General features: G+C 49.6%; 1 protein-coding gene and 1 long non-coding RNA gene across 3 annotated transcripts in view; both read right to left on the minus strand.

Moving 5' to 3' along the window:
- Window positions 1-6318, minus strand: part of LOC121363465 — a 12720-nt gene extending 6402 nt beyond the window's left edge. The window contains exons 1-3 of the long non-coding RNA XR_005956706.1: window positions 6201-6318; window positions 4767-4920; window positions 1-18 (exon numbers count right to left, since the gene is read on the minus strand). The exon at window positions 1-18 is cut by the window's left edge and continues 135 nt beyond it. This is a non-coding gene — a long non-coding RNA (uncharacterized LOC121363465). The remainder of the gene's footprint in view (window positions 19-4766; window positions 4921-6200) is intronic.
- A 10439-nt stretch (window positions 6319-16757) lies between these two features.
- On the minus strand, window positions 16758-23441 carry KCNJ2 (potassium inwardly rectifying channel subfamily J member 2). Of its 2 annotated transcripts, none has more exons than XM_041485855.1 (2): window positions 23327-23441; window positions 16758-18546 (listed from the first exon to the last, which is right to left on the minus strand). In XM_041485855.1, the coding sequence occupies exon 2, from the start codon at window positions 18328-18330 to the stop codon at window positions 17047-17049; it is 1284 nt and encodes a 427-aa protein (XP_041341789.1). In that variant the 5' UTR covers window positions 18331-18546; window positions 23327-23441; the 3' UTR covers window positions 16758-17046. The 2 variants fall into 2 exon arrangements, with proteins under 2 accessions (XP_041341789.1, XP_041341790.1); XM_041485856.1 differs by lacking the exon at window positions 23327-23441 and adding an exon at window positions 23142-23280.
- Between the last annotated feature and the right edge of the window lie 3637 nt (window positions 23442-27078).

The following is a 27078-nucleotide window of genomic DNA, read 5'->3' on the forward strand; positions in this document are numbered from 1 at the left end:
CTTGAGATTTATTTTCAGCTTTGAGGAAGAATTTTGGAAATCTCTGTGATTTTGGAAATCTCTGTGATCTGGATGAGCCTTACCCTACACAGGGGAACAGGAAGGTTCCCAAGGAGCAGAGTCAGAACCGGAGCCACCAATCACATGGAAATCACATGGAAATCACAGACTTAGACATTCCCAAAATTGCTGGACACATCACCACCAGCCAATCACTCCAGTGATGAACCAAAATCTCCAGCTCTGGAGCTGATCTTCAGCTTTTGGGGAGGTTTTCGGAGATTCTTTTTCAGTTTTAGAGAACATTTACAGAGATTTAGCTTCAGCTTTTGAAGGAGATTTTGGAAATCCACCTGTGATCTGGCTGAACCCAACCCTACACTGGGGAACAGGAGGGTTCCCAAGGAGCAGAGCTGGGGCTGAAATCACATGGAAAGCCAGACTTAGACATTCCCAAAATTGCTGGGCACATCCCTCTGAAGAATGATGGACGTGGGGCGTGCTGCCATCACTGCCCTGTCAGTGCCCAGCCCGTGGATGTCCTTTCTGAATTTGATTAAAATCTAGAACCACCACCACCATTAAATCATCCAAAGCTCAACAGAAATATTTAGAGAAAGGGAATGTTCCAAGAGACCTCAATGGGATTCAGGGAAATGGTTCTGAGCTGACACAAATTCACAGGGTAACTCCTTTTTTCATAAAATGAAGAGAGCAGGGAAGGAGAGAACCATTCAAACTTGACCAAATTAATTTTTACCTACCCCAGTGATCCCCACCTTCACTCCATCCATGAAAATCTGTGCCCACAGAATGAAAATAAACCCAATCCAATGGGAGCAGCGTGAGCCAGCATTTGGGATTGTGTAAATAGAGCACTGAGGTGGCATCACTGGGGCAGCAGGGATTTATACCAGCTGAGGATCTGGCCCATGAAGTGGGAATAACTCTTTCTGCCCTGTGATTTATGCTCTCCAGTTATTGACTGCTCCAAAATAAGCCTCTGTTATAAACAATCCGGGCAGCAAAGAAGGCAATTGTGCCTTAATGAGCCCATGGTTCAAAGCACTGCCCTGCTGCATTGACCCTTCTATAGATCAGAAAGTCTCCTTGATTTAATTACCTCACAGAACCCCAGACTAGACAGCTCCAAACCTCATTTATGCCCTGATCTTGCTATTTTTTTTTTTTTTTTTTTTTGGTGCACTCTATAGTGATTTACAATTCAGCCAAGGGACTCTTCAGGCGGCCGAGGAGAATTGTTTAGAGGGGTTTGTGTGCAATTACATTTTTCTGAAGGAAAGAAAAAGGAAAAAAAAAGCACATTTTGAGACTCAAACGTCTTGTCTCCTTTCCCAAGCACAAATAATAAGCATTTCTGCCTTTTTAAGTGTAAAAGACTAGAAGCTTCAAGGGTAGAATTAAGGGAATTTAAATCAGGGGCCAGACACTGCACACACTGGAAATGTTCCCATTTGGAAGTTCCCAATCCAGTGGTGCACGCAGCTTTCAGCAGATATTACAGGATTGTTCCACCAGGATTATCTCAGCTACCAGGGTATTTATTTTCCCCTTCCAATCTGTGGCACAGAGCAGTGGAAATAATCCAACATTCCCTTGCATTCACCAACGCCTCGCCCCTCCTGTCTCAGGATGAGCCTCTCATTAGAGGAGCCTCAAAACATCCTCAAAAATTAATCCAGAATTAATCAAACGACCAAGATTACATCTTAATTTCTACAGGAGCAATGCTGAACTGCAACCAAAGGTGCAGCAAACAGCCCTGGCTGCTCTCTGCTGCTTCCCTGGCACATGGGATTCCATCTCCCACGGCAGGGAGGGATGGGAGATAAAACCACAGATGGAAACCATAGAATCGCGGAGCAGTTTGGGTTGGAAAGGACTTTAAAGCCCATCCAGTCCCACCCTTGGGACACCTTCCACAATCTCAGGATGCTCCAAACCTGGCCTTGGACATTCCAGGGATGGGGCAGGCACACCTTCTCTGGAAGTTCTGCTGCAGAGAGCACCAGTGCTGGTCATGGATGCTGCTGAGGGCTGATTCAGGTCCAAAAAGGGACCAGGGCTGGCTCTGCCAGGCTGGAGGTTGAGTTGGGACCTTGCATCCACCTGCCCCAGGACAGAGCAGCTCTGGCACCTCCAGTGCTGGCATTATGTCTGATATTTGGTGGTTGTGTTTCACTCTTCACATTCTTGTTTTGTGACACAATTGGATCACTAAAACTGCCACATTATCCTCTTTCTTCCCCTCCCTCCCTCCTTGATTAGTAGAGACACTTATTACAGCTTTAATAGGGAGAAACAAGTTCCCTCTGTCCTTTCCCAGTCCTAAAAATACAAGAGTGTTTTTTTCCAGAGGAGCTGGTGATTGAGGTTTAAATGTTCAACCAGAATACATTAAAATGCTCTAAACATCAAGGAGAAAAAGGGAGCCCTGATACCCAGAAGAAAAGTGGGGTGCTTGAGCTGAGTTACAGCACTGTAATTATTGGTGCTGTCAGAGCTTCAAATCTACATTATTTTTAGGCCCCCGTCCAATCCACAAAAAGATCTCTAAAATAATTGCAAAAAGACCTCACTTGAAGACTGTTTGTTTTGGAAAAATAGAAATCTTTGCTCCATTTCAGCATATTTCATCTTGGAGAGCAGTAATATTTTATTTGTGTTGAAAGAAGGCAGGGGCTTATTCAATATTAATAAATGCTTTACAGCACGGGTTAAAGTTCTTTTCTTATTCTGCCCTGCAGCCCTGCCCAGGAGGCTCCACTCCTGGGGGAGAAGATGTTTCTGCTGAAGGGTCTTGAAATTAAAAAGAAATAGTATTCACAGGGTACAAATCTGCCCAAATCGAGAAGTTTTCTGCTCAATATTCTGCTACGTTTTGCACATTGGTGCTAATTAGTGGTGTCAGCTAATTAAGAGCAGAATGTTAACAGGACACCTGGCAGGGCAGTGTGCTCCTGGCCAGGACAAAGGGACCTGACCCATTCCTGGTCCAGGCTCTTGGTTGGAACCCTCTGAGCCCCAGACAGAGCCTGGGAGCTGTGCCAAAGTCACTCCGTGACATTAAAGACTCAAAGTGCAACTGTCTGTGGTCAGAGACAAGAAAGGGATGGAAAAGAGGTACCAGGAGAAAAGGAAAAGGGAAATAAACCAGACCCTAAATCAGGGGATGAACTTTAATGAATGAACTTTAAGGTCCCTTCCACTTTTAAGGTTCTTTCCCTTTTCCAAAGGGAAAACAGATCCTAAATCAGGGGATGCACTTGAATGGATGAGCTTTAAGGTCCCTTGCACCCCAAGGGAAAAAAAAACAGATCCTAAATCAGGGGATGCACTTGAATGGATGAGCTTTAAGGTCCCTTCCACCCCTAACCATTCCATGGTTCTGTGGGTTTCCCTGGGGAGGTTTGCAGCCCTCAGGTGACAGAAGGGATTGAATTTTGGCTACTCCTGAGGATGCCCAGAGCCCAAATAAAGCATTTTCTGCCTTCTTGATGTTTTTCTTTGCTTTGTTCAGTGGAAGAAAGGGGAGAAGGGAAAATGTTTGAAGTCCTGGTGGCAGTCAGTGGCTGTGGCTGAGCTCTGGCACAACCTTCAGGCTGGTCTTGCCCCTCTGGCTCCCTGGCTTTGTGCAGAGCTGTCCCAGCAGTCCTGAGCCACTTCCAGGCCAGCCCTGTGGCCCTGGGAGCTGCTCAGTCCTGCCAGGTGCTCCCCCAAACCCCAGGGCTGCACTGGAGCTGGGTCCCACAGCACAGGTGGGATCTGCTGGAACCACCAGGGGTTTAGGAACCAAAACCCTGCAGGGCACAGAGCTCAGCTCAGACCTTCACAGACCCCCTGGCCTCCAGGATGCTGCTAGTTGTGGCCACCAAAGGCCCTGCATCCTTCCAGGGTGGCATTCAAAGGGGTGGCAATCATTCAGAGACCCAGCTGAGGGACTGGCACCTGGAGAACCATCAGCAACACAACCCCCAGGGACAAAACCCCAGAGGAAAACGGCTCGGTGGGAAGAGAAAAATGACCCAAATAATGACAGCAGGGAGCTGAAATGGCTGCAGGCAAGTCCTGGGCATGACCTGCCCAGCTGTGATGGGAATTATGGCTGTGGGGGCCTCGAGGGGACAGGAGAGGGGCACAGGTGTCAGGAATTCCCTGTTTCTCTGCAGTGGCATTTGCACCTCTCCTGCCTGGGCACTGCCCTGGCACCTCTCCCACCCGTGCTGAGCTCGGGTGCCACTGGAGTGACTCTAAAACCCAATCAAAATCTGCTTTTTTGTACCACAAACGGGACAGAAGGAGCAAACCCCGTGGTGATGGACACCATTGACCACGTGCCTGGGTTTTTGATGATTTACAAAGCAACAGGAGCCAGCAGAGTTTCAGAAAGCCAGATCAGCTTTGGTGTTGTTGCTTTAAACATTACGCAGGCCCTGCTGCAGAACCCAGAGATGCTGAGGGCAGAAAGCTCCTTCCCCTCGATCTTTTACCTCAATTTTTTTTTTTAAGTGCTGCTTTTCAGGGCTCCCAAGTGCTGGGGACTCCTCTGCAGGCAGCAGCTGAGTGGGGCTGTTTATTTATAAGAGTCAAGCAGAGCCACACAAAAGGTTATGGCCACGGGCCAAATGTCTTTGACATCATAGCCTGTCATTAATGGCATAAATCCTCCATGATTTCATTTCCCACTGAGCCAACCAGCATCTCTCCCAGATTATTTCAAAGGGAAAAAAAGTCTAAACATTTACCTTCAAACCCCAAACAGATCGTATCGTTCCATTCTGCTTGCCTGATATTAAATATATTCTCTTGCACATGGCGTTTTTATGGCAGGTTGTGACCACTCCTGGAGCTCGTTTCAGAAGGAGATAGGCTCAGAAAGAGAAATTTTCTCATTGTTCCCTAAGGGCAAAAACAAAAAAATGATATTTCATTCACCAAAACCTTTTCTAACTGCTGCACTTAATGTATTTTTGTCCCCCAGTTCTCTGTCTGAAGGAGAGAAATACTTAAAAGCTTGTTCTCTGTGCCACAGCCTTTTCAGTGTGAGAATATTTAACATGGAGAGGATGAAAAAGTTTTCCTTCACACAATTTCTGTCCCCTTTTTCCATCATATCCATAATATGCACACGGTCATGTGAAAAATATTAGGAAATCACTCATGAAAGGTCTGAATATACCTCTAATACCTGAATGGAGAATATTTAACGTGGAGAGGATGAAAAAGTTTTCCTTCACACAATTTTTGTCCCCTTTTTTCCATCATATCCATAATATGCACATGGTCTTGTGAAAAATTTTAGGAAATCACTCTGAGCATGAAAGGTCTGAATATACCTATAATACCTGAATATTTTAATTTAAATCCTTTGGGATTTTAAGTCTTCCTGACCTGTTGATGAGCTGCTTGATAAAAAGCCGGGTGGAAAATATTTTATAATAATATCAGATAATTTTTGACCAGTCATTGCTTGTTACTGAACTGGGCCTAAAATGCCCAGGGAAAATTTTCCAAACCAGGGCTGCCACTAAACCTGCTGGGATAAACCAGGAATTCTACACTTATATGCAAAAGCAGACAGTCTGAGGGTTGGGTTTGCCCTCACTTTTGGAATATTTGCTGAAATGGCTCCAGATTGGCCCCTTTGAGATGAAAAGAGCCTGACAGCACTCCTGCCCCCAGGGGCAAATGTCCATAAAGTCAGGGAAGCTGCCACTTATCAGCTGCCCTGCAAGGAGAAGTTAATTATCTGCAGTTACAGACCCAAGTGAGCTCAAAGAAAGCTAATTTAGGCTCAGCCCAAGCCCAGGACGGGTCTGGGCACACGGGGCACCATTAGAGGCGATTTGGTGCAAATCTGGAGCTGCCTTTGCACAGCCCCTGGAGGGCTCTGAGTCCCGGGGAAAGGAATCCCATGGAGCATCCCCAGTGCCAAGGAGGATCCCCAGGCTGAAAGGACGAATGTGAATTTTCCCAGGGCAGGAAAGAACCTTCAGGGGCTCGAGAGAGAGAAGCAAAGTCCCCCCAGCCTCTGCTCAGAGGAGAAAGGACCGAACAGGGGCTGGACACGACAGCGCAAAGCTCCCCTTGAGCCACCACTCCTGCCTCCATCCCACCTCCAGCCCACAGCCCAAAGCCCTCACCACCACCAAAGAACAGCAGAAGGACCTCCAGCATACCTGAGGAAATAAAAATTGGCCGTTTTCCCCTTTTTTTGGAGCGGGCTGGGATCTCGGGAGGCATCAGCGAGCGCACGCTCCCCGGCCGTGCCGACAGCAGGGCTGTGTCAGAGCTCTCCTGCCAGAGCCAGAGTGAAAATATTCCTGCAAAGCACCAGTAGCTTCATTCTTATGACTAACACATCCCAAAGGTGCCATAACATGCAGGGAGGCAGGGAATTCTGGGGCGCTGGAAGGAGTACAGCGAGAGGAGGAGCTGCAGGCCGGAGGTTCTGAGCAAAGCCAGCGAGTTCTTTTTCCACAATTTATCATCCTACTTTTACTCTGCTCCTCTGAGCACACAGATGAAAAGTCCCACAACTCCAGCACGAACTGAGCCAGCCAAGAAAAAGAAAAGCAGCCTGCTCTGCTCCCCAGGGCACAGATTATGGCTATTTGTTAATGGGTTTTGGTACGTGGAGGAGACAAATTTCAAGGAAAGAATGTGGTCATCTCCTATCAGAGACACAATCTCCCGGGCTGGAACTGAGTGTGTCTCGTGCTGGGGGCAGGCAGGGGTTGGGGTGGAATGTGGGTGGTTTTTGGCACAAATCACACAGTGCCGGGCTCCTTTCTGGGTAACTCGTGGGCTCTCACAGCACTGCTGGAAATAGTCACAGAATGGTTTGGGTTGGAAGGGACATTAAAGGTGATCTTGTTTTACCTCCTGCATTGGCAGGGACACCTTCCACTGTCCCAGGCTGCTCCCAGCCCTGTCCAGCCTGGCCTTGGGCACTGCCAGGGATCCAGGGGCAGCCACAGCTGCTCTGGGCACCCTGTGCCAGGGCCTGCCCGCCCTCCCAGCCAGGAATTCCTTCCCAATATCCCTCCTAACCCTGCCCTCTGTTAGTTTAAAGCCATTCCCTTGTCCTGTCATCCTCCATCCCTTGTCCCCAGTCCCCCCAGCTCTCCTGGAGTCCCTTTAGGCCCTGGAATGCTGCAATAAAAGCATCCAGGAGCCAGCTCTCAGCCTTTCCCCACAGGAGAGGCTATCCATCCCTCTGGACCCTCCCCATGTCCTTCCTGTGCTGGGGGCAGAGCAGGAGGGGGTGAGCAGCAGGAAGCAGATCCCAAATGCTCATCCACAGACATTTCCTTGGATGATGAGCTGGGTGTCAGCAAAACTCCGCCAGCCTTTAGAGTAGATAAAGTCACCTGTGAAAATGCTGGGCAGGTTCCCCTTGAGCACCCACCACCATCCAAACCAATCCAGTGACATGAAAATATCCATGGAAAGAAACCTGCCAGCCTTGGAGAGTGTGAGGCTTTCAAGCACTACCGGATTAATTCGTTTATTAATTAATTAATTAAACACCTCAAACACATGCCAATGGTTTTAATGTGTAGCAAAACATCCAAGTGTGAAAACACAGGACACAACACAAGGAGTGTTTAATTCTTTCTGGAGCAGTGACATTGTCACTGATGGTGACGCCTTAAGTTTTAGCTTTTAGCTAAAACTTTTTAGCTAAACTATTTTTAGTTTTAGCTAAAACTTTTTTTTAGTTTTAGCTTTTGTATTTTTCAGCTCCTGTGCTGCATTAGTGCAGGACTCTGAACTCCATACAGAGAGTTAGTGAGCTCTCCTCACAGTTTGGACAGGCAGAACAATCCTTCAGGCCTGACACACAAGGACCTCAGACCCCAAAAAATATTAACAAAAATGAACCTGGGGGGGAGCAAAGTGGGGGAATGTGACCTCGTTACTGAAGCTGTAATTGGACAATTAACTGATATGCAAATAGACCAAACTTATGTCTGCCCCAAAAACTGGTGACCATCGTCCATCTTGGGTGTAGCCTCTGTAGGAAATGAATTTATAGAAAATTCTCAAAGCCTCTCAAATTCTCAAATTCTCACCTCTGCAAGGCTTTGCACTGCCCAAGGTGTAGTTATTGAAGGCCTTTAATAAAAACCTATTTTATTCTCTAACTCTGTCCAACCTCTGTTCTAAGTGCCCCTCCACAGCATCAATGGGGCGGCGCAGCACGATTCCTGCAGAGGACAAAAAGGAGGGACAAGACATTCCAATGCTGCTCCCATTCCTTTTCCCTGCTCTCTCCCAGTGGTTCCATTTCTGCCGGTGAGAGCACAGCTCTGAGCAGGAGGATGGCTCCCTGGGAAGGCCACTGGGGATGAAAGAGCTCTCATTATCCGCACGGAAAGCTACGCCTCTGCCTCAGCCAGAGCTGTCACAACATGCTGAGCTCCAGGGATTCCTGGGGGAGCTGGGCTGACAGATCTCCTTCTGATTTGCATGGATTCATGAATCTCACACAGTCTTTTTGTCCAGAGGTTCTGAAGATGTTTAGTCAGTGCATACCTGGAGTTAATTCGACAGAAAATCTGTCAGATACAATGTCGGGGAACAGGTGATGCCTTTTGGGCTACCTAAAAACAGAGGCCAGGCAGAATTAAGGGAATAAAAAGCAGTTCTATTTATTGAAGGGTCTTCAGGTACATTTAGGGCAGACAAAGCCCACCCAAAATGGACAAGGGGTCACAGGTTTTGACACTTTTATAAGTTTGGTCCATTTGCATGTTGGGGGTTCACCTTCCAATTACAGCTTCAGCCAATGAAGTCATTTACCCCAAGTTTTCTCCCCCAATTCACTTTTGTTTCCATCTCTCAGGCCTGAGGCAGTGAGGTGTCCTTGATTGCCAGGCCTGGAGAGGAATTGTTGTGTCTGCCCAAAATGGGAAAGCAGCAGCTCACACTGTACACGGAGTTTAGAGTTATACAAAGAATTGCAGGATTACAAGTAGATGAAAATATAAAAGTTAAAATCCTAAAGCATCACAGGCCCTGCAGTCCTGGCAGCCCAGACCTGTTAAACACCCAGGGCAGGGGTTGCAGCAGGATTTCATCACAGCACTTAATGAGCCAGCAGTAAATGCCAGCACGCTCCAACTGCGTGGAAATGTTACAGCTCTGAAGGTAAATACCAGAGCCAGCAGGGTCCTGAGATCACAGCCTGCTGTCCCTGCAAGGAGGGAGGGCTGAGGAGGGCAGAAATGAACTCCAGAGAGCACTGGGAGAAAGCCTTGGAGAATTGAAGATAAATGTTTTAATAGAGCTCCAGTATTGGCTCTAATTAGGATAAATCAGGGCTTCCCTAATTGCTTTTAATCCTTTTGGTTTCTTGCTGACAGGAGTGACTGTGCCCAGAATGTGGAGAAGAAGAGCCATGGGGGGATCCACATCCTCTGTGTCCCACTGCCACCCCCAGACCCCAGTTCCCACCAGGGATCAGAGCTGGGATAGGCCAGGAACAGAGGGAAAAGGGAGCCCAAGGACCCCATGAGCCTCAGGAGCCCAAATCTGCACCAGCACAGTCTCTGAAGGGAGAAGTTGGGACATTCTGCCTTCTCCCATGGAATTATTTGCTTCCCTTCTCCAGCTGTGCCACTGCTTCCCCCAAATCTGCAGACAGGAATCCTTCAAGTTATAATTTTGAAATGCAGAGTGTGAATTTGAGCTGCTCCATGCTTCTGTTCACTTTATTTTTCCTTTGAAGCTTTCCTTCTCTTTTTTTTCTGTCAGCTGAGGGGTTTTTATTAGAGCACTGGCATCTCTTGCCAGACCCTCCTGCAGAAGGCAGGATGGAATTCCCTCTGTTTCCATCGCAGAGAATCCTGAATCACCTGCAGCAACCACAGCTCTCTTGCTTTAGGTGTCAACAGAGAAAAAGAACAACTTTTGATCTGCTTCCACCTTTCCAGCAGAAGTGAAGGCAGTGCAAGTATCAATGTGGGAAAAAGGCAGGGGGAAAAATGGTTTTCTGGGTTGTCTTGAATTCTGTGAGTGCATGGGAAGGACCCCACAGAAATCCAGGGAACTTTTCTCAGAGGTGACATTCACCCTCCCAGATGCAACAGCCGCTGCCCCGTTTCAGAATATTAAAAGGCTTCAAAAAGAGCAGAGAAATAACCCAGAGTTATTTCTCTGGGTAACCTCTGTGCCCTGGGGTGAGATGCAGTCCTGCCATAAAGATCCCGTGCTGCTCAGCTACAGAAATCCATCCTTTCCTATTCCCCATCAATGAAACTCTGCTAATGAGCTCAGTGGAAGCAGGATCGTGGAGTGGGTGAGACCTGGGCAGCAGCAGCAGCAGCAGCAGCCGGGTTTGTCTCAAATCTCAGTAACCAGGAGATGTCTGAGGTGGTGACCTCAAGGTGCTCTGGTTTGGTGTGTTCTTTATTTAGAGCCCCAGGCACAGCCAGGAGGCACCTTGCATGCCTAATTAATGAGCTGATTTGCATATCAAATGAACTTTGTACACAGCAGGATATTTGTAAGGAAATTTTTACGGGATATCTTGACAGAAAATGAGCAAAATAAAAAATCCTGGAAAGCAGGAGCTTACAACTTTCCTCTTGCTTCCCAAGCAGCCACCACATCTCCAGCAGCAGGAGGGAGCAGGATTTCCCTGATTTACCTCCCTCCTGCTGCTGCATACAAGGAATAACCAGAATAAGGCTGGTTTAGTAAATCTGGTTATTCCTGTTACAAGGAATGACCAGAGTTAGGCTGGTTTATTAAATCTAGTTATTCCTGCTACGAGGAATAACCAGAATTAGGCCAGGTTTGGTCAGATGAGACCAAAAACTTTGTTTAGACCTCAGTTCCTGAGTTATCCTGAAATCTGTTGCAGCTGGGAGGTGGAAGGAGGAGGAGATCCAACCCCAACCCATCCTGACACAGCTTTCCAACCAGAGGGGTTCACCAGGGACATCACAACTTAATGAATATATCATTTGTACACACCTCAGTGGAGATTTTTTAAAATAAAACCTGTTGTGGGTTGAAATCCAAGCCAGTAAGGAAGGGAAAGGCAAGGGCAGCTTTTTTATTTTTAAAGGATAATGTAAAATGCATAAATTGCTGGAACAGGTGTGTTTGTCTTACCCACCCAAAACTCCAAGCATTTGCTTGCGTGTGACACCCTGGATTTGCATATTCAAACAAGCTGAAAACATCAGTGTTGGATTATAATCTGTGTTTGAGTGAAAAGTTTGGAAGGGGGAAAAAATACATATTTTCAAGATTTGTAAAGAATTTTTTAAAAAGAATTAATTTCTTAAAATAATTTTATCTTATTTTCTATCATTTTATTCCTGACTTTTCTATAATTTTATTCCTGACTTTTCTACAATTTTCATTTCTTTCCCTTTCCTGCCCTGTTTGACAAAAGTGGCAGATGAGGCACTGGTTGCTTCACACAGACATTTTGCAGTGGGATTTTATAGATGCAGGACTTCAGTGGGTTCCAGTGAGGAACATGGACCATAATCACACACAAGCTCCCACCAACGATTCCACAAGCAAGAAAACGAGCACACAGATATGAAGTGCACAAAGGAACTCCAGTTCATGCAAGATTTTCCCTGTTCAGCCTCCAAAAACTAAAAATCTTGAGTTTTATGTTGATGTTTGGGCCGTGAAAATTGTTAATATCAGAGCCAAAAGCCAAAAGTGGTGTCCATGGTGTTAAAAAGAATCCTGAGATATCCAAATTTGTAAAAATTGAATGTTAAAGGGGCAGCTTAGTCCCTTATAGTTCACCAGTCCCTGAACAAATGCTAAAATATTTGCTTCAGAACTGCATGGATTATAACATCTGTGTTGTCTCACCCTTCTCATGAGACTGAAAATGGAATAAAAGTTTTTTAAAATGCCTCTCAGTTGCGGCTTGGGTCAGAAAAGGGCACACAGGAGCGCACAGCAGCATCTCCATGCTTTCTGTGCCATTTTATTCCCTCTCCCTGGCTGGGGCAGCACCTCTGGAGCCTGCAGAGCATCTTTGAGCTCGGCTGGGTGCAGAGGGGCAGAAAACTTCAGTTATTGCCTTGCTGGCCACCAAAATCCCGTTTAATTGGAGCTGCCTCCACTCGGGCCGAGCAGAGGCACTGACAGGAGAGGGTGCTCATGATTTAGGGAAGGGACAGGGAGTGCTCCCCAGGCTGTCCTGCAGGGAACCCAGGGCAGGGCACTGAGCAGCTGTGCCCGAGGATGCCTTTCAGCAGCAGGGAGAAGAAGCAGATGCGGGCTGTGGCAGCTAATCTGTGCCTCTAAATCCAGCCCTGTAATTATGATGATAAGCTTTGCGAGGGACCATTCGATTCAAAAAGTAAATTTGAATGTATAAATAGAGTCCTGCTCAGCGGGGTCAGGGCTCCAGCCCAGGCATGGATAAATGGCATTACAGGCTGATAAAAGGGCTGGGAAATCAGCAGAGGGGTCAGAGCTGCACTGAAATGTTCCCCTCAGCTGGGGCAGCAGTGTTTGATCCCTGCTGGATCAGCACTTGGCAGCTGAGTCATGGTTGGGCTGATGCCTCAGGTCTTTGAATAAATCCCTGCTTTATTCTGTAGCTCTGCCCAGCCTCTCTTCCAGCTCAGCCCTCCCAAGGCATCAGTGCAGCCTCAATATCTGCCCTGGAGGCCACAGAAATCAGGATTTCACAGCTCTTTGTGGCTCCTGGAGGCTGCACTTCTGTCCCTGTCCTGGTGACACAGGGCTCAGGGAAATGCGGGATGCAGATTACACCCAGCCTCTTTGGAACTGAGCGTTTCAATAAGATGTTCCAGGCAGACACGAAACACGTGGATTTCAAGACGACTTTCCTGCTTAATTTTTTAATCCCTTGCTGATGCTCTGGGTGCTTTCATCCCTCCCCCCTTCCCTGCTTTGGAGCTTTTCTTCCATTTCCACTCGGAGCAAGGAATGACCTGGGGCTCTGCAGTCCCAGCTGTGACCTCAAGAAAGGTCCTGGGGCAGATTTTCCCCATCCAAGTCTCGTTTCTGTTCTCCCGTGGGAAATAACGATGGGATCACCTTTCCTCCTGCCTTTTGTCGAGGCAGAGAACGAGCTGTCTGTTCCTCAAGCGCTCCAGACAATGCCTGTGCTCAGGCAACCATAAACACAGCTCAATATCCCCCTCCAGACCCATCTCCCTCCTCCTTTACACACGGGCTGCACACACCGAGCTCATCCTCAATTGCTTGGGGTTTTTTTTTCTTTTTTTTAATTATTTATTTAGAAATAATAAAATAAGACATAATATATAAAAATCTGTACAATCCACAATTTGTGCAGTACATTAGGAAGACTTCGATACAAAAAGGCTGCAAACAGGAAAATAGTCATGGACAACTGTCAGATGCCGAGATTGTTCGTCTTACAAGAGCTGCAGGCCAAAAAAAGTCCTTACAAAATCAGCTTCTGATGGGCTGTGGGGTGGTAACTATGCAGCACCTTCTACTCCACAATGTGGTGAGCAGCCAGAATTAAAGACATTACAGTACTTCTCAGTTTTACCTTGTGTAATCCATCATGACAAAGAAAACCTAAGAGAACAAATTAAATATCTGAACCCTTTGTCTTTTTCCCAGGGCTTCTGCTAACACAGAAGTGCTTTCACGGCTGGGAGAGTCGTGAAATTAAATTAATTAAAGCCAGCTAATGAGTGAGGATTCCTACCCTGGCCACTTAACCCAGGGAACTCGCACGGAAGAGACGGAGGGAGGGAAGCATCCCTACCCACCTCTGCTCCTGTCACTGTACACAGAATTATGGGTCAGACAATGTGTCTCATTCAAGTATTTTCAGGGAAGGGCAGAAATAACATATTCCCCCCCAGCCCCTAAGCAAAAGACAGGATAAAAGCTTCTGTGCGAGCCGGGTGAGCCAATTTATCCTGGATAAAGAGGCTGAACCGAGGCCTGGGGGAGGCTGTGGGGAGAGCTCCGTCAGTTTAAAGTTTAAAATTTAAGGTTTAAAGTCAGCCTAAGCTTGGCCCACGATCAACGGGAGCTGAAGGAAAGCTGTCAGTCACTGTCTAGTCCTTAAAAATAACATTTTTTAAAAAATTATTCCTCCTTCCTATTCGGCTTTCTGCTGAGAAAGCCGGAATTGATGGGAAAAAGGGGAAGGGAACAACTTGCAGGGCTCTTCCCAGCAGCTTCCCAGAGACAGGGCTGAAATGTGGGATTCCCTAGGCAAAGACAAAGGGCTGAGAAAGAAAGAACAAGCAGAGATTAGCAATGGATTACACCTTCACACCCCCCTCCACACGGCTCTGGGAGCTCCGCAAAAACGCCAGTAACTAGAACGTGTTCTCAAATGAAAAGTCCATGCTTAAAAAATAAATAAAGAGAAGTTCAGAGCATTAGGAATCCTATAAGGCTTGCAAGTAGTTTTCTAAAAATCATGCTAACCTGTAGCATCTAGTCCTAGCGAGCCGAGACTGCTGAGCTGAATTGATACTTTTTTTTGTGGCCTTTTCGTTGTCTTCTCCTTGTCCTCCTTTACAGACTTCTATTTACATTTGGCTTTAAATATGAAAATACTTGATAAACTTTATAAAATGTACAATTTTTAAAAATATTTCTGAAAAACCGACTTGAAAAACAAAACAAACAAACAAGAAAGAAAAAAAGAAAGAAAAAAAACAAAACTAACAAACCCAAAACCTCTGCACCAGAAATGTTACAGGGGAGGGGATTATTTTTTTTTTTTGACTCTGGATTTCTTGTGTGTCAAAGAAACGAGACAAATCCTGCATTTTCCATTCCCCCCCCACCTCTCACCCCTCTCTCAAATATCTCAAGTATCATTTAGTGGGAGCGCTGTGCAACTGGGGGATGCTGATGTGAGACCAGGTCCCCTTTCTCCTGCTCAGCCTCCCTTTCCCCATTGTGTTTTCGTGCCCTCCCTGTGTCACTGAACACTCTTTGGTTTGGTTTTTCTCCTTTTGCAGGAACATCACCCTTAGCAGCACTAGCAGCACCCCGTTGTCTCCACCACTGTTGACCCAGAAACTGCAACCAGGCCGCCTTTAAGTGTCCACCCTTCCCTTCCTTTTCCATCCTCCCACCCCAGTAACAGCCTCAGTACTTGCACTTCATCCTCTGCCCTCTCTAGGAGCCAAATCTGTGTTTACACCATGGAATTCCCCCAGTTTCCAACCCTGTAGATAACATCTTATCAGAAACCAGTTCATTGCAGGCATTTCTTCCAGGCAGGGCTGGCAGGGGCCAGAGGCCTTCACAGATATCCACGTGCAGAAGACACCAGACCTAGAACAAGCTGTTTTTTAATGGCATACAGTGATCCAATACTGCAAGAGTCATCTGGGATTGCCATCCCCACCGCCCCCACGAGCAGGGGCCAAGCACAGCTTTGCTGTCTCTTTGAGCTTAGAGGCACAGAGAATTTAAAGCCTTCTGGGTGAAGGAGCCAAAACACCACCAGAGCTTTGCTGAAGGTGACAAAATCTGCTTGGTGACAAGTGATGGGTGATTTGGGATTTGCTGAGGAGGGAGGCAGGAGATGGAGCTCCCTTTGCAGCCTCGTCCTCCCCAAAGAATCCCTCTCTCCACCAGATGGAAATCCACCTCCCTCACACCCCTGCCCTGCTGAAGAGAAGCATTTTGCACAAAACATCCCTCTGCCACTCCTGAGTGCTGTGCTGCCAGGGCCCTTTCCTCCTCTTCCTTCCTACTCAAAAAACTCTTCCTGGGGACTTCTCTGCTGCTTGGCTCATCCGTGGCCAAGCTCCAGCAGCCTCTGGCATCAGCCAGCAGCTCCACAGCGTGTCCATGGCACAGTTTCAGGGAAAGCTCCTCTGCTCAGAGCTGGGGCAGGCCAGGGAGGACATGCAGGTGATGCTGGTTTGCTTCCCCCAACTGAGTTTTTTCCCCCTACAAGGAAAGAGGGATTTTATTCCCTCCACAGAAGAACAGGGGGAAAGAGGAGGAGGCCCAGCTTGCTTTAGGTCCGAGCCTTAAGCCTTTAGAATAAGGTGCAAAATAAAGGTCGTAAAAAGAAAAGAAGAAAAAAAAAAAAAAAGAAAAAAGTCAAAACCAAAAAAGTGTCTGAGGTTTGATTTTTTTGTTGTTGTTTAAAGCAGCCTGTTCCTTTTTTTCCTTTTTTTTCTTTTTTTTTTTAAATAAACTCCACTGTGCAAAACTGTGCATTTTCTTTGGTATCCACTTAGGTAGTTTGAACTTAGTACTTTTTCCTATGTATACATATCTTTTGTCTCATTTTTCCTTTAGACAGAGAATTAAATTCTCCCCCCCAAAAAATCATAATTTTGCTGGAGGCTACTGATTGGCCTGATATTACATAATGCCCCTTATGTAATTGGAAAGAGAGAAATTGATTCTAGCTATCAACTACTGGCCTCAAAAGGAGTTTAAACTTTCTGGCAACATTGGCCTCTCTGAACTGATCATGAGCTTTTCAACCCAAAAAGTTCAACACTGACTTGTTTTTTTCTTTTTAAATTACACAAGAGAAAATAAAAACTACACTGCAACAAAAATAACCATTTGTGTTCATGTAGTTAGCAGCAGCTTTTTAAAAAATAATTATAATAATAATAATAAGGCAGATTCTTGCCTTTGTTATGCCATTAAAAACATTCTTGTTCCCTAGAGAGAAGCATTCTGGAAAAAGTTGAAAACAAAAAATAATAATAACCCAACCAAAGCTTGCCTGCAAGTTCAAGTTTTGTAAAAAAATATATACATAATTTATTCTACAACATATGTGCCTTCTGTTCATACTTAGACATGTTTAGTGCTTTGTGTTTAGAGTTCATTTCCTGTTGTCCCTCCTCTGAGGACAGCCCTAAAACCAGCCTGGGTTCCTCGGGTCTGCTGCCTTCACAGCACTCTTCCACAGTACCGTTGTCTGCAAACTCTTCTGGGCCAACTTCTCAGGTCAACGAGCCCTTGCCCGATGGACACGGTGGGGATTTCACCTTCCAGCCCCGCGGGAGAGGCAGAGCCTGCCAGTCATATCTCAGACTCCCGCCGCAGCGGCCGCGGTTCCAGAGGCACCCCCGCCTGGTTGTGGTGCTCCATGTCCGGGTGGGTGTCCGTGCTCATGCTCTCAGGCACCCCCGTGTCGATCTCGTCCTCCTCCTTGCTGCTGAGGGCCACCTCGTTCTCGTAGCAGAAGGAGTTGGCGTTGGAGAGGATGTATTTCTTCTCCGCTAAGTCCCTGGCACTGCAGATGGGTGTGTTGGGCACTTCGTACGTTTTGTGGAACCTCGAGTAGTCCACTTTGTAGTAGTTCTTCTCTTCGAAGAGCACGGGCTCGTAGCGATGGCCCCAGAGGATCTCGTTGGCCAGATATGAGCTACGGCACTGGGTGGTCATGGCGGTGGCCTCCACCATGCCCTCCAAGATGACCACGATCTCAAAGTCAGCATTGTCCATGTCCTGTTTGCTCAGGTCATACAGAGGACTGTCCTCGTCTATCTCGTGCACTATTGTAATGGGGGAGACCAGGAAGATGCGGTCGATGCCGCTGTCAAAGCCCACGTTGATGTCGATTTGATCCAGGGGGATGTACTCCCCTTCCGACGTGATCCTGGATTTCAGGAGCTGCGCCCGCACGTGCGCCTCCACCAAGTGGCTTTTCCTCAGGTTCCCCACGCGCCACATCAGGCACAGCTTCCCGTCCCTCATGGCCACCACGGCATTGTGGCTGAAGACCAGAGTTTCGTTCCTCTTTTTTGGCTTAGCCATCTTTGCCATGACGGCACCAATGATGAAGGCATCAATGATGCAGCCCACGATGGACTGGAAAACCACCATGAACACGGCGATGGGACACTCGTCGGTGACACACCTGAAGCCGTAGCCGATCGTGGTCTGGGTCTCGATGGAGAACAGGAAGGCTGCGGTGAAGCTGCTCACCTGAGACACGCAAGGCTTGCTGTTCTCTTGGTTCTCCAGATCCCCGTGCAACAGCGCGATCAACCAAAACACACAGCCAAAAAAAAGCCAGGAGAGGATGAAAGTCAGGCAGAAGATCACCAGCATCCACCTCCAGCGGATGTCCACGCACGTGGTGAAGATATCGGCCAGGTAGCGCTGCCCCTTCTCGCCCACGTTGATGAACTGGACGTTGCAGTGCCCGTCCTTCTTGACGAAGCGGCTCCGGCACTGCTGCCGGGTGTGGACCTTGCCCTTGCCGTTGCCGAAGCCGTTGGCCACGGCCATGGTGGACAGCTTCATGCCGTCCTCCTCCGAAGACACGATGCTGTAGCGGTTGGTTCGCACGCTGCCCATCACTACTGCCGGGGACTGAGGTGCTTCTGCTTTAGAAAACAGTCTGAGTTTCTGCAAAACCCTTTGGAGAAACAGTTTTGAAAGTTCTACAGGAACACACACACGCGGAAAAACCGGGCGGAGGCCGGAGTCCCCAGAAGCCCTCGGATCAACCAAGGACAGTCTTCTGGCATGCAGGGTGAGCTCTGCAAGCCACCGTCATAGAGAGGGCATGGTCTGCAAGAGAAAGAGAAATGGCACTTTAGATTCTGGAGGAAAAGCATGAGGGATCAAGGAAAATGACACCTGCGGGCCTGCAGGAAGTTTCCTCTTTTTTAATGACATTTTCAGCAATGCTCAATGTTCACAGCTGTGCATGGACAGGGGTCACACATGGTTACTGCAAGGAAGGAATTGCCCTTCCCGAAGGAAAGCACTGAAGGGGATCGTGTCACACCAGCCTGAGCAATATTCACTTTAAAGCTGGGCACACAAAGGATCTCTCTGCTATTTATATCTGTGATTTCTGCTTATTTTGAAGCAAACAACTCCCTTTAACAGCCTTCTGTTCAAACACAAACACTGAAGTGGTTTGTAGCAACTAATGATGTGTCTCGTGGACTGTCTGACCCATGACAAAGCAGGGAGTGAGCAAAAGGGAAGGTGGAGAGAGGGAAGTAACTTGGGAAGTGCAGATAGCAGTGATCCATGAAATTAAAGCACATACAATTGTTTTAATTAAGCTAACAGAAGGAGTTGTGCATTCTCAGCAAATTTCTAGAACAAGGACTGCAGTAGCTTCTCTCTAACTCCACGAACTCGTCAGGATCTCTGCAGTTTTCACGCTCAAGTCTGGCCTAAGTTGTACAAAAACAATTAAACCTTTCAAACCTCTCATCTGCTCCTGCTAAAGCCACCAGTAAAACGTAGCACAATCAGCTGAGTGCCTTCCTAACACCTTTAGGAGGGAGCTCCAGCACCTTCCTCTCGGGAGCCCGAGGCAGCCCCTTCCGTCTCCAGTGGGTCACAGTCTTGGGGGTCCCGTCACTCTGAAATGTCACCAATCAAGACTCAGCAGAAAAGCTACAAAATCTCCTTCCTGCGGGGAGAAGCCACCAAAAACTTGTTTCAGGGAGGTCTGGCTTAGACCCAGGTCTAGCTTTTAACAAGTGCGTCATCCATTAAGTCATGTACTGCATATCAGGAAATGGAATTGAAATACTGCAGAGGAGAAGAGATGCATTAAAGCAACTGCTCCAGCCACACATGGCCCACGGAGGGAACAGAGCTAAACCCAGGTGGAGAGGAATGTCTGCTGTCCCTTTGGCATGGCGCAGGCAGCTCCAGAACCATTTACAGTAGCAGGAGATTAAATCACGGCGCTCTTTCTAAATTAATGTTATCAAAACTCATCTGAGTTTGTCCAAAAGCCAACAAAACTGCAGCCACTGTGGAGCACAACCCCTGCCCGGCAGGACCTCTGCTCTTCTCTGACTGGAATCTCACAACAGCTGGAGATGTTATCTTCTTTCCCAAGAACAGCAGCCCCTAAAGCCCTGCTGAGGTGCTCCAAAAACTTGAGCGATTTCAAACAACTCCTCAAGCCCTCCCACATCCCTCAGCCACATTACAAAGGCTTGAGCTCAGCAAACACTTGTTAGGAAAAGAGCAGGTGACAAACAGCAACATCATCGGCTGTGTGTGCAGGCTGCTTTTCCTCCAGGATCTCCTCTGGGTTTACTTTCACCTCCTCTTTTCCCCTCGCTCCTGTTTGTTGTGCAAGAATGTGTCCCGATGCCTCCTTGCCAAGATTAGTCATCTGTGACTTCAGCTCAGACAAGACATTTTGGCAGCTCCTTGCTGGTTCTGTAATGCCCCTTTGAGTGCAGCTCTCAGCACTGAACACTTCTGGTGGAGCTGCCCTCGTGCTTATTCTGGGCACTTATTCTTACTTTTATAATGTCTTGCTTCCACTGTGTACGGATCCACTTTTCCCCCCCTCTTACACCTTTTTGTTCCCTGGGTTTCTCATTCCCATCAGGATATCGTGCTCAAAAATACAAAAGAATTCTTTAAACGCTCACTTAAATGATTTGTTTTGGCTAAAACCCCATTTTTATTAGAAACCTGAACACGGCAGGGAAGTGAAATTACTGTTAATACATCCCACATAAAAAAACTTCTTGAAAAGCTATTGCACTGCTCTGCAAATCGATCACTTTCATAAACCACATCCTATAATCACAGTCATGTTCGACTTCCCCAGTCAAAGCCTGTTTTGTTCCAAGCCGATGGAAACACACAGCCTAGGAAATACTTTATTCTGGAGTTTGCTTTTTTTCCTTTTCTTTCCTAGATTTTCGATGAAAACTTTTGGTGGAGGGAAAGATAATATTTAAAGTGTCTGAATACGGAGCTTCTCCCATGAAAGTCTCAATCTGAGGACACTTGTTTGAATCCCACAAATCCCTGAAATCCTAACACCAGCGTCCTGTGGCTGCATATAGAAGTTTGGGACCCGAATTTTTCTATTCCTCCCCTGCAGGACTGAGCACCTCTTCCCTCCTGTCCCTTGCCCGGATCCCTCCTCGCTGGCTGTGCTGTGGGCGTGCAGCTGCACCCCTTTGGTTCCAAGGACCCCAAAACCTGGGGGTGAGCCTGGGGGCAGCTCTGGAGCCTGCTGAAGTGCACATCACAAAGCTCTGGCACACTCCAGGGCAGCAGAGCTGTCTGCCTGCTTTTCCAGCACAAACTGCCTCTCTTCCTGCGAGTGCTGGGGCAGGACAGAGGATGAGGTGGGTGGGATGGGAGCCGGAGCAGCACCACACACAGGGATCAGCCCGAGGGGCTGATCTTGCTCCTGCTCATGGAAATACAGCTCCTGTGAAATGCCCTGTGCATCCACGGGCTGCCCCAGCACCTGCTCCGTGCTCACCCCGACCCTCACCACCATTTCCACCAAAAGTTCCCCAAAAACCCAGGAACAAAGCAGCAGGAAAACCGAATGCTACTTCTTGTGCCAATCCACCTGCTGCTCAAAGGCTGTACAACGCTACTGCCCCTCATTCCATCCCAGCATCAGCTGCTGGTGGCACCAAAAATTCCAGGCTGGTGTGGGAGCAGCCCTGCAATCCTCACTGGGCAGAGGCAGCCAACCCAGCACCACCAACCCAGCCCAGGATTGCCAGTATTTGCCCAACTGGGCCCAGTGCAGTGCAGCTAGACACAGAGCTGTAAATTCAAACATCACCAGGTGTGTTGTCATGATTATTATTATTATTATTATATTTATTATTATTATTAGTCCAGGTGACCTTTCCTCCTGGAAGGGAAGATAAGCAACACAGCTTGGAATTATCAGCAGTGGCAGGGACACGGGATTACTGGGAAGGGATGAGATGGGATGGAAGAGCCTGGCTGGTTCTGCTGCGATGGGATGCTTGGAGGAGGAAGGAGAAGAGGGCTGTGCTGCATCTGCAGCATTTCTGAGCCAGCATTTGGGGAAACGCCACGACGAAGAGCCCAAACCCTCACCTTCCCCTGAGCATCCCCCTGCAGACCTTCCCTGGGAAAGGACGCGCACATCGCAAGGCACAGCAGGAGGGGAATTTGGGCAAAGGTGAAAGACCGAGGGATAACTCCGGAGCGCAGAGGAGCAGGGGAGGGGTGGAGAGGAGCAGCAGGCAGCGCTTGGAGCTGTTATTCCCCGGCTGACGCCACCGAGCCCGGCGGAGCCAGCCGGGCACATGTTGCCAAGAGAGCACCAGCACCACCTCAGCCAAGCGCCCTCCCTGCTGCCCTCGGAAAGCAGAACAAAGCAGCTTCTCGCCGCTTTGAGCCAAGCCTGTTCCCACATTCCTGCTCCCTCGCTGCCGGGCACGGCCACCTCCGTAACCTTTCTCCTTAAAAGTCATTCCCCAGGGCTCCTCCGCTGCTCCGGGCGCGACTCAAGTTACACGGAGCTGCCTTCGGGAGAGGGATCTGACCTTCAGCGACAGGCAGCGGGGGGGCAGAAAAAATTTAAAAAGAGCACATGATGCAGGGAAATGGGTGCGAAGAAATAGGAGAAAGGGAAGGACAAGTGGCGCTCGCATCTGCTGTCCTGCCAAGGAGACGGGCTCGGGGTGTTTGTAGCGGGTGACAAAACAACTCCGAGCGGAGCAGCCATCACCAGGGGGTGTACGCGGCGCACCGGCTGCGAGGATGGAAAAGCAAACAAGTGTAAAGGTAAGGCTGAGCCACGGAGACAAGTGCGGGCAGCCTGCGGGGTGGGGACAGAGCTGCGGGGACAGAGCTGCGGCTCCGGCTCAAGCCGGGCCAGCGGCACCTGCGGGTCCCCAGTGGCTCCCGCCCCGGTCACTGACCCCCCAAATCCATCTGCCTTTGCTTATCAGTATTTTTTCCTTTCACTGTCATGAGCTAAGCTGAAACAATACAGCTCCTCTCTGCTTTCCCAAATGCCTTTTTTTTTTTTTTTTTTTTTTTGGCAGGACGGTCAGAAATAAAGAAGCCCTCCCGTTTGCACCATGCCGATGAATGAAGCTACAGGTTCATTTCACACCCCTCCAAACCATCCCGGGCGCTCAAACCCACGCATCCGAGCCGAGACTCGCCGCTTCTGCCCTCTCTCCGTGCGGGAAACAACAGGCGAGAAGAAGGAGAAGGGATGGAGCGGTGCGCTCTGTGCGACACGGAGTTGTCATGCGAACTTCCAGCCCTTCCCCAGGATAAAATATCCCGAGGGGGGGAAAAAAGGGGGGAGCAGCTGGTGCATGGAAAGTTATGAGCACAAACAGATGCTGCAAGCAGATGCTCGGGCGCTCCAGCCATACCTATCGAATTATTTTAGGCGCTGAGAATAGCTCCGTGAGAAACGCAGGAGTGGAGTTCCCCTCTTCTCCAAGCCGGAGGCAGCGGACGCTTTTATCGCGGGGGTATCGCGACAGCGCGCGTGCCGCGCATCGCCTCCGCTCCTCGGGGAGGCGGGGAGAGACGCGGGGAAGGAGGCGATTCTTACCTGCGGCGGCCGCGAGGGAGGTGCCGGTGCGGAGAAGGGGTAAGATCCGTGGCGAGGCCGTGCCCGGTGCCCGCTCCGCTCGCACTGCGCTCCCGCCCGCCCGCGGCCCCTTTTTGCGGGCGGCCATGGCACGTTTAATACGGCCCCACCGGCCACGCCCCCCGCGCGGGCTCAGCCAATCACAGCACGGGGCGGGGCTCGGGGGGCGGGGCCTCGCAGGGACCGGGAGCGGCGGGGCCGGAGCGGAGCGGGGATGGAGCGGGGATGCTCCGGGAATGGAGCGGGGATGCTCCGGAGCGGCGCATGGAGCCGGGGTTCCCGCTGCCAGGAGGGGCCCGGGAGAAGGCTCTGGGACCCCCGGTGCCCGCTGCGGAGGCTCCTCGGGTTTCCGGTGCGGAAGATCCCGGGAGAAGGCACCGGGACCCTGGATCCCCGGTGCGGAGGGTCTCTGGGGGAAGGCACCGGGTCCCTGGGTCTCCGGGTTCTTGGTGCGGAGGGTCCCGGGATACTCGGTGCAAAGGGTGCCAGGAGAAGGCGCCGGGTCCCTGGATGCCGGGATCCCCGGTGCGGAGGGTCCGGGGGAGAAGGCACCGGGTCCCCGAGTCCCCTCTGCGGAGGGTCCCGGGAAAAGGGGCCAGGTCCCCGGGTTCACGGTGCAGAGGATCCCCGGGTGTCCGGTGCAGAGGGTGCCAGGAGGAGGCACCGGGCCCCCGCTGCGGAGGGTCCCCGGGTCCTCGGGGACTCGGTGCAGAGTGTCCCGGGAGAAGGCGCCGGGTCCCCGGGATCTCCGGTGTCCGGTGTAAAGGGTCCCGGGAGAAGGCGGCGGGTTCCCCGGTGCAGAGGGGGGAGGAGAAGGCGCCAGGTCCGCGGGTTCGCGGTGCGGAGACTCCGGGAGAAGCGGCGGTGCAGAGCGGGCACGGCCGCGCTGCGGGGAGCAGCGCCGCTGCGGTTTCGTTCCGCGGCTCCGGGACGCTCCGGTTGCGCTCCCGGGCACCCGGCACCTGCCGGCGGCATGCCCTCACCCTCCCTCGGCAGGGATAAAGGCTTTTGCGGGACTTCGGGAGTTTGGGATGGTCCCGTGCGGGAGCCGGCTGCCCGCTCGCTCCCGTTCCCGTGGTTTGGGCTGATGGCCGAGGCCCCGGGCAGTGAGAAAAAATACCGGAGACAGAAAAGTTTCGTTCCCTTTGTCCCTTTCTTTATTTGAGTGAAGGGAAATGCTGAGGTGCAGGGTGTCCCATCCCAAACTCCCAAGCCTAGCAGGCACGAGAAGTCAGGCGAACGCAGCACAACACTGCTCCTAAACCCAAAATCCTTCCCTTTAACTGAATGAAACACCCCTTCCAAATCAAGAGCTTTGACCCCCGGACTAAGATCTTTTGGAGCAAGGCTGGAAGCAAGGGAAGGACGAGCCTGGCTGCAGTGTTGGGATCCACGGCTTTGCTCCCTGAGTCACCTGTGGCAGCTCGGTCAGTCTGGCCAGGGTTGAAATATGCAGAAATCCAAATGATTTTTAACAGCTTGTCCTCCCTACAGTGGACGTGGCCTAAGACAAAGAAAATAAGGATGAAATGCCTGGCCGGGAGCCTCGCAGGAACAAAAACAGCCTTGTAAGCACAGCCTGAAGTTTGCCAAGCCCCGGCTCTGCTGGACAGTGCAGGGGTGTTGGGTTCCAGGGCAGGTGTCCGCAGCAGGACACTGTCCCTGCCCTCGGGAGGGACAACAGCTGAAATCCACGGGGAGCCCGTGGTGTGCTGAAAAACAAGGTGACTGCTGAATGCAGGGGGCAGAGCCTCCCAGGCTTTAGGAATTGCCACAAACACCTTGAATTGCACCCAGCACTGCTGCAGCAGCCCCTGAAACACCCAAAAATGAGAGCTGGGAGAGGCAGCGGCCATCAGCAGCAGGTCAGCCTGGAGCTGCTGAGGGATGGACTGCTCCAAGCGGCTCGGCCTCCAGAGAGCTCCTTACAATGTCCAGAGCAGGCTGTAAATATGATTCCTTACTTTCCACAGCAATGCCAGCGCCTGCAGTCGCTCCTTGTTGCTTAAACTCTCCTCCTCCTCCTCCTCATTTGTTTGCTAAGTTTCCCAGCCTGCCATGAGCTGTCTTTAAGCGCTCGGTGGAAAAGCTGTGCCCAAATGCTCCCTCCTGGCGCAGAGGCTCCAGAACAGGCTCCCCGCGCTGCTGCTGCTCCATCGCACCAACTGCCACGCCTGGCACCGCCGGGGTTTGCCCGGTGCCCGCATCCCCAGTGAGGAAGTGCCGCGTTGTTGCAGCAATAAACACAAGGGCCGAGGGCAGCTGGTTCGCCAGCACCACATTTGTGAGTGCAGGAGGCGCAGAATTGACGGCGTGGGGAGGGGGAAGCGGGGACAAATGCTTCTGTTCGTTGGGCAATCTGGCGAGTTGGGCAATCACGCTGGTTGTGAGTTGTTCTTGGGTGGTTCTGTTCGTTTGAAGGGGGAAGAGAAGTCCAAAACTTATGGGTGATGGGTCTGGAAAGCGAAATCTATAAGGGGGATGACAGCAATTAGTTCATCCATTTAGACAGAGGAAGATAATTAAATCCACAGTTCATGCACCTGTATCAGAGAAAAAATATCCCTCATGTTTCTCTTTGTGCACTTGCCATGAACTGCCAAAATAACTACAGTCTGAAGTATTTGCCTGTTGGAATACTATGAGTTGGAACTAGAGCTCCAACATTTGCCCATCTACGTGTCAGTGAAATAAAGAGCTGTGATCCACTCCTGCTAAGAGATGCTCTGCTGGGGAGGTGGGTGCATGAATTCCCTGTGCAAAACCTCCGAGATATTCCAGATTGCAGCACGGCTTTGGAGCCTCTTACTCAGCCTTTACTCACGAGAAGCGGCTGATAAAAAATACAGCCCTACTACAGATTTATCTGCCCACATGAGTAAGGCTTACTCAGCCATTCAGCGTTTCACACGAGGCAGGGCAGAGCAGATCCATCACCACTGTTTCACAGCTTTCTCAGAGTTGGGGCAGCTCTGCCCAGAGAGCTCTTCTTTGAATGAAATATCGATTCTCAACCTATTGCACAGATAATGAAAACCATAACAGAGCTGCCTGCTTTCCAAACTTCCAAACAGGGAAGCTGAAGTTACAAGAAAAGTTTCTAAAAAACCCTTTCCTGTTGTAACAAGCCAGGACAAAGAGGGTGAGACAGCTGAAAACTTAACCCTCAGCGCTGAGCGAGGGGTTCCTTTTCCTTCTCTCCATGAATGGTTTTCCAATCTGACCCAGCCTTGCCTTGGAAACCTCTCACTGAAATATTAGAAAAGCCATGTGAAATGGTCATGGGCTGAGAGATTTTCAAGGCAAGACCCTTTATCTGCAGAAAAAAATGGTACTGAGGGAGACGAAGGGCTCTGGGAAGGAAGAACATTTGAGAATTTTTCTCCCCTTTTTCTGTCACAGTTCTCCCCTCAGTTGTCACCACAGCCACCCCTGTCCCTCAGCTTGCAGATTCCCCCTGGAAGGAAATTTGGGAGTTGTGTTGCAGGCCCAGACCTTGGACCGGAGGCTTCAGCCCCTGTCTCACTCCAGGGGAGACATTATTAAATTGCTTTTTCTGTCTTGGCGCTGAAAGGACCTAATTATCAGATTGCATTAGTCCTCATCTCTTCAAGTGGCCAAATCTGCTTTGGTTCTCAAGGATTTTATTGCCAGCTGAAAATGGCTTAATTGTATTGTACTTGCAAAGAAAACACGGGCTGGGGGAATCAAAG

Source organism: Pyrgilauda ruficollis, unplaced genomic scaffold (genome assembly GCF_017590135.1).
Source record: "Pyrgilauda ruficollis isolate IOZ18807 unplaced genomic scaffold, ASM1759013v1 scaffold72, whole genome shotgun sequence".
Taxonomy (NCBI): domain Eukaryota; kingdom Metazoa; phylum Chordata; class Aves; order Passeriformes; family Passeridae; genus Pyrgilauda; species Pyrgilauda ruficollis.

What these genes read in the sequence shown, in the direction of transcription:
- KCNJ2 (XM_041485855.1), bottom strand. Translation starts at nt 18,330, where the DNA reads ATGGGCAGCGTGCGAACCAACCGCTACAGCATCGTGTCTTCGGAGGAG.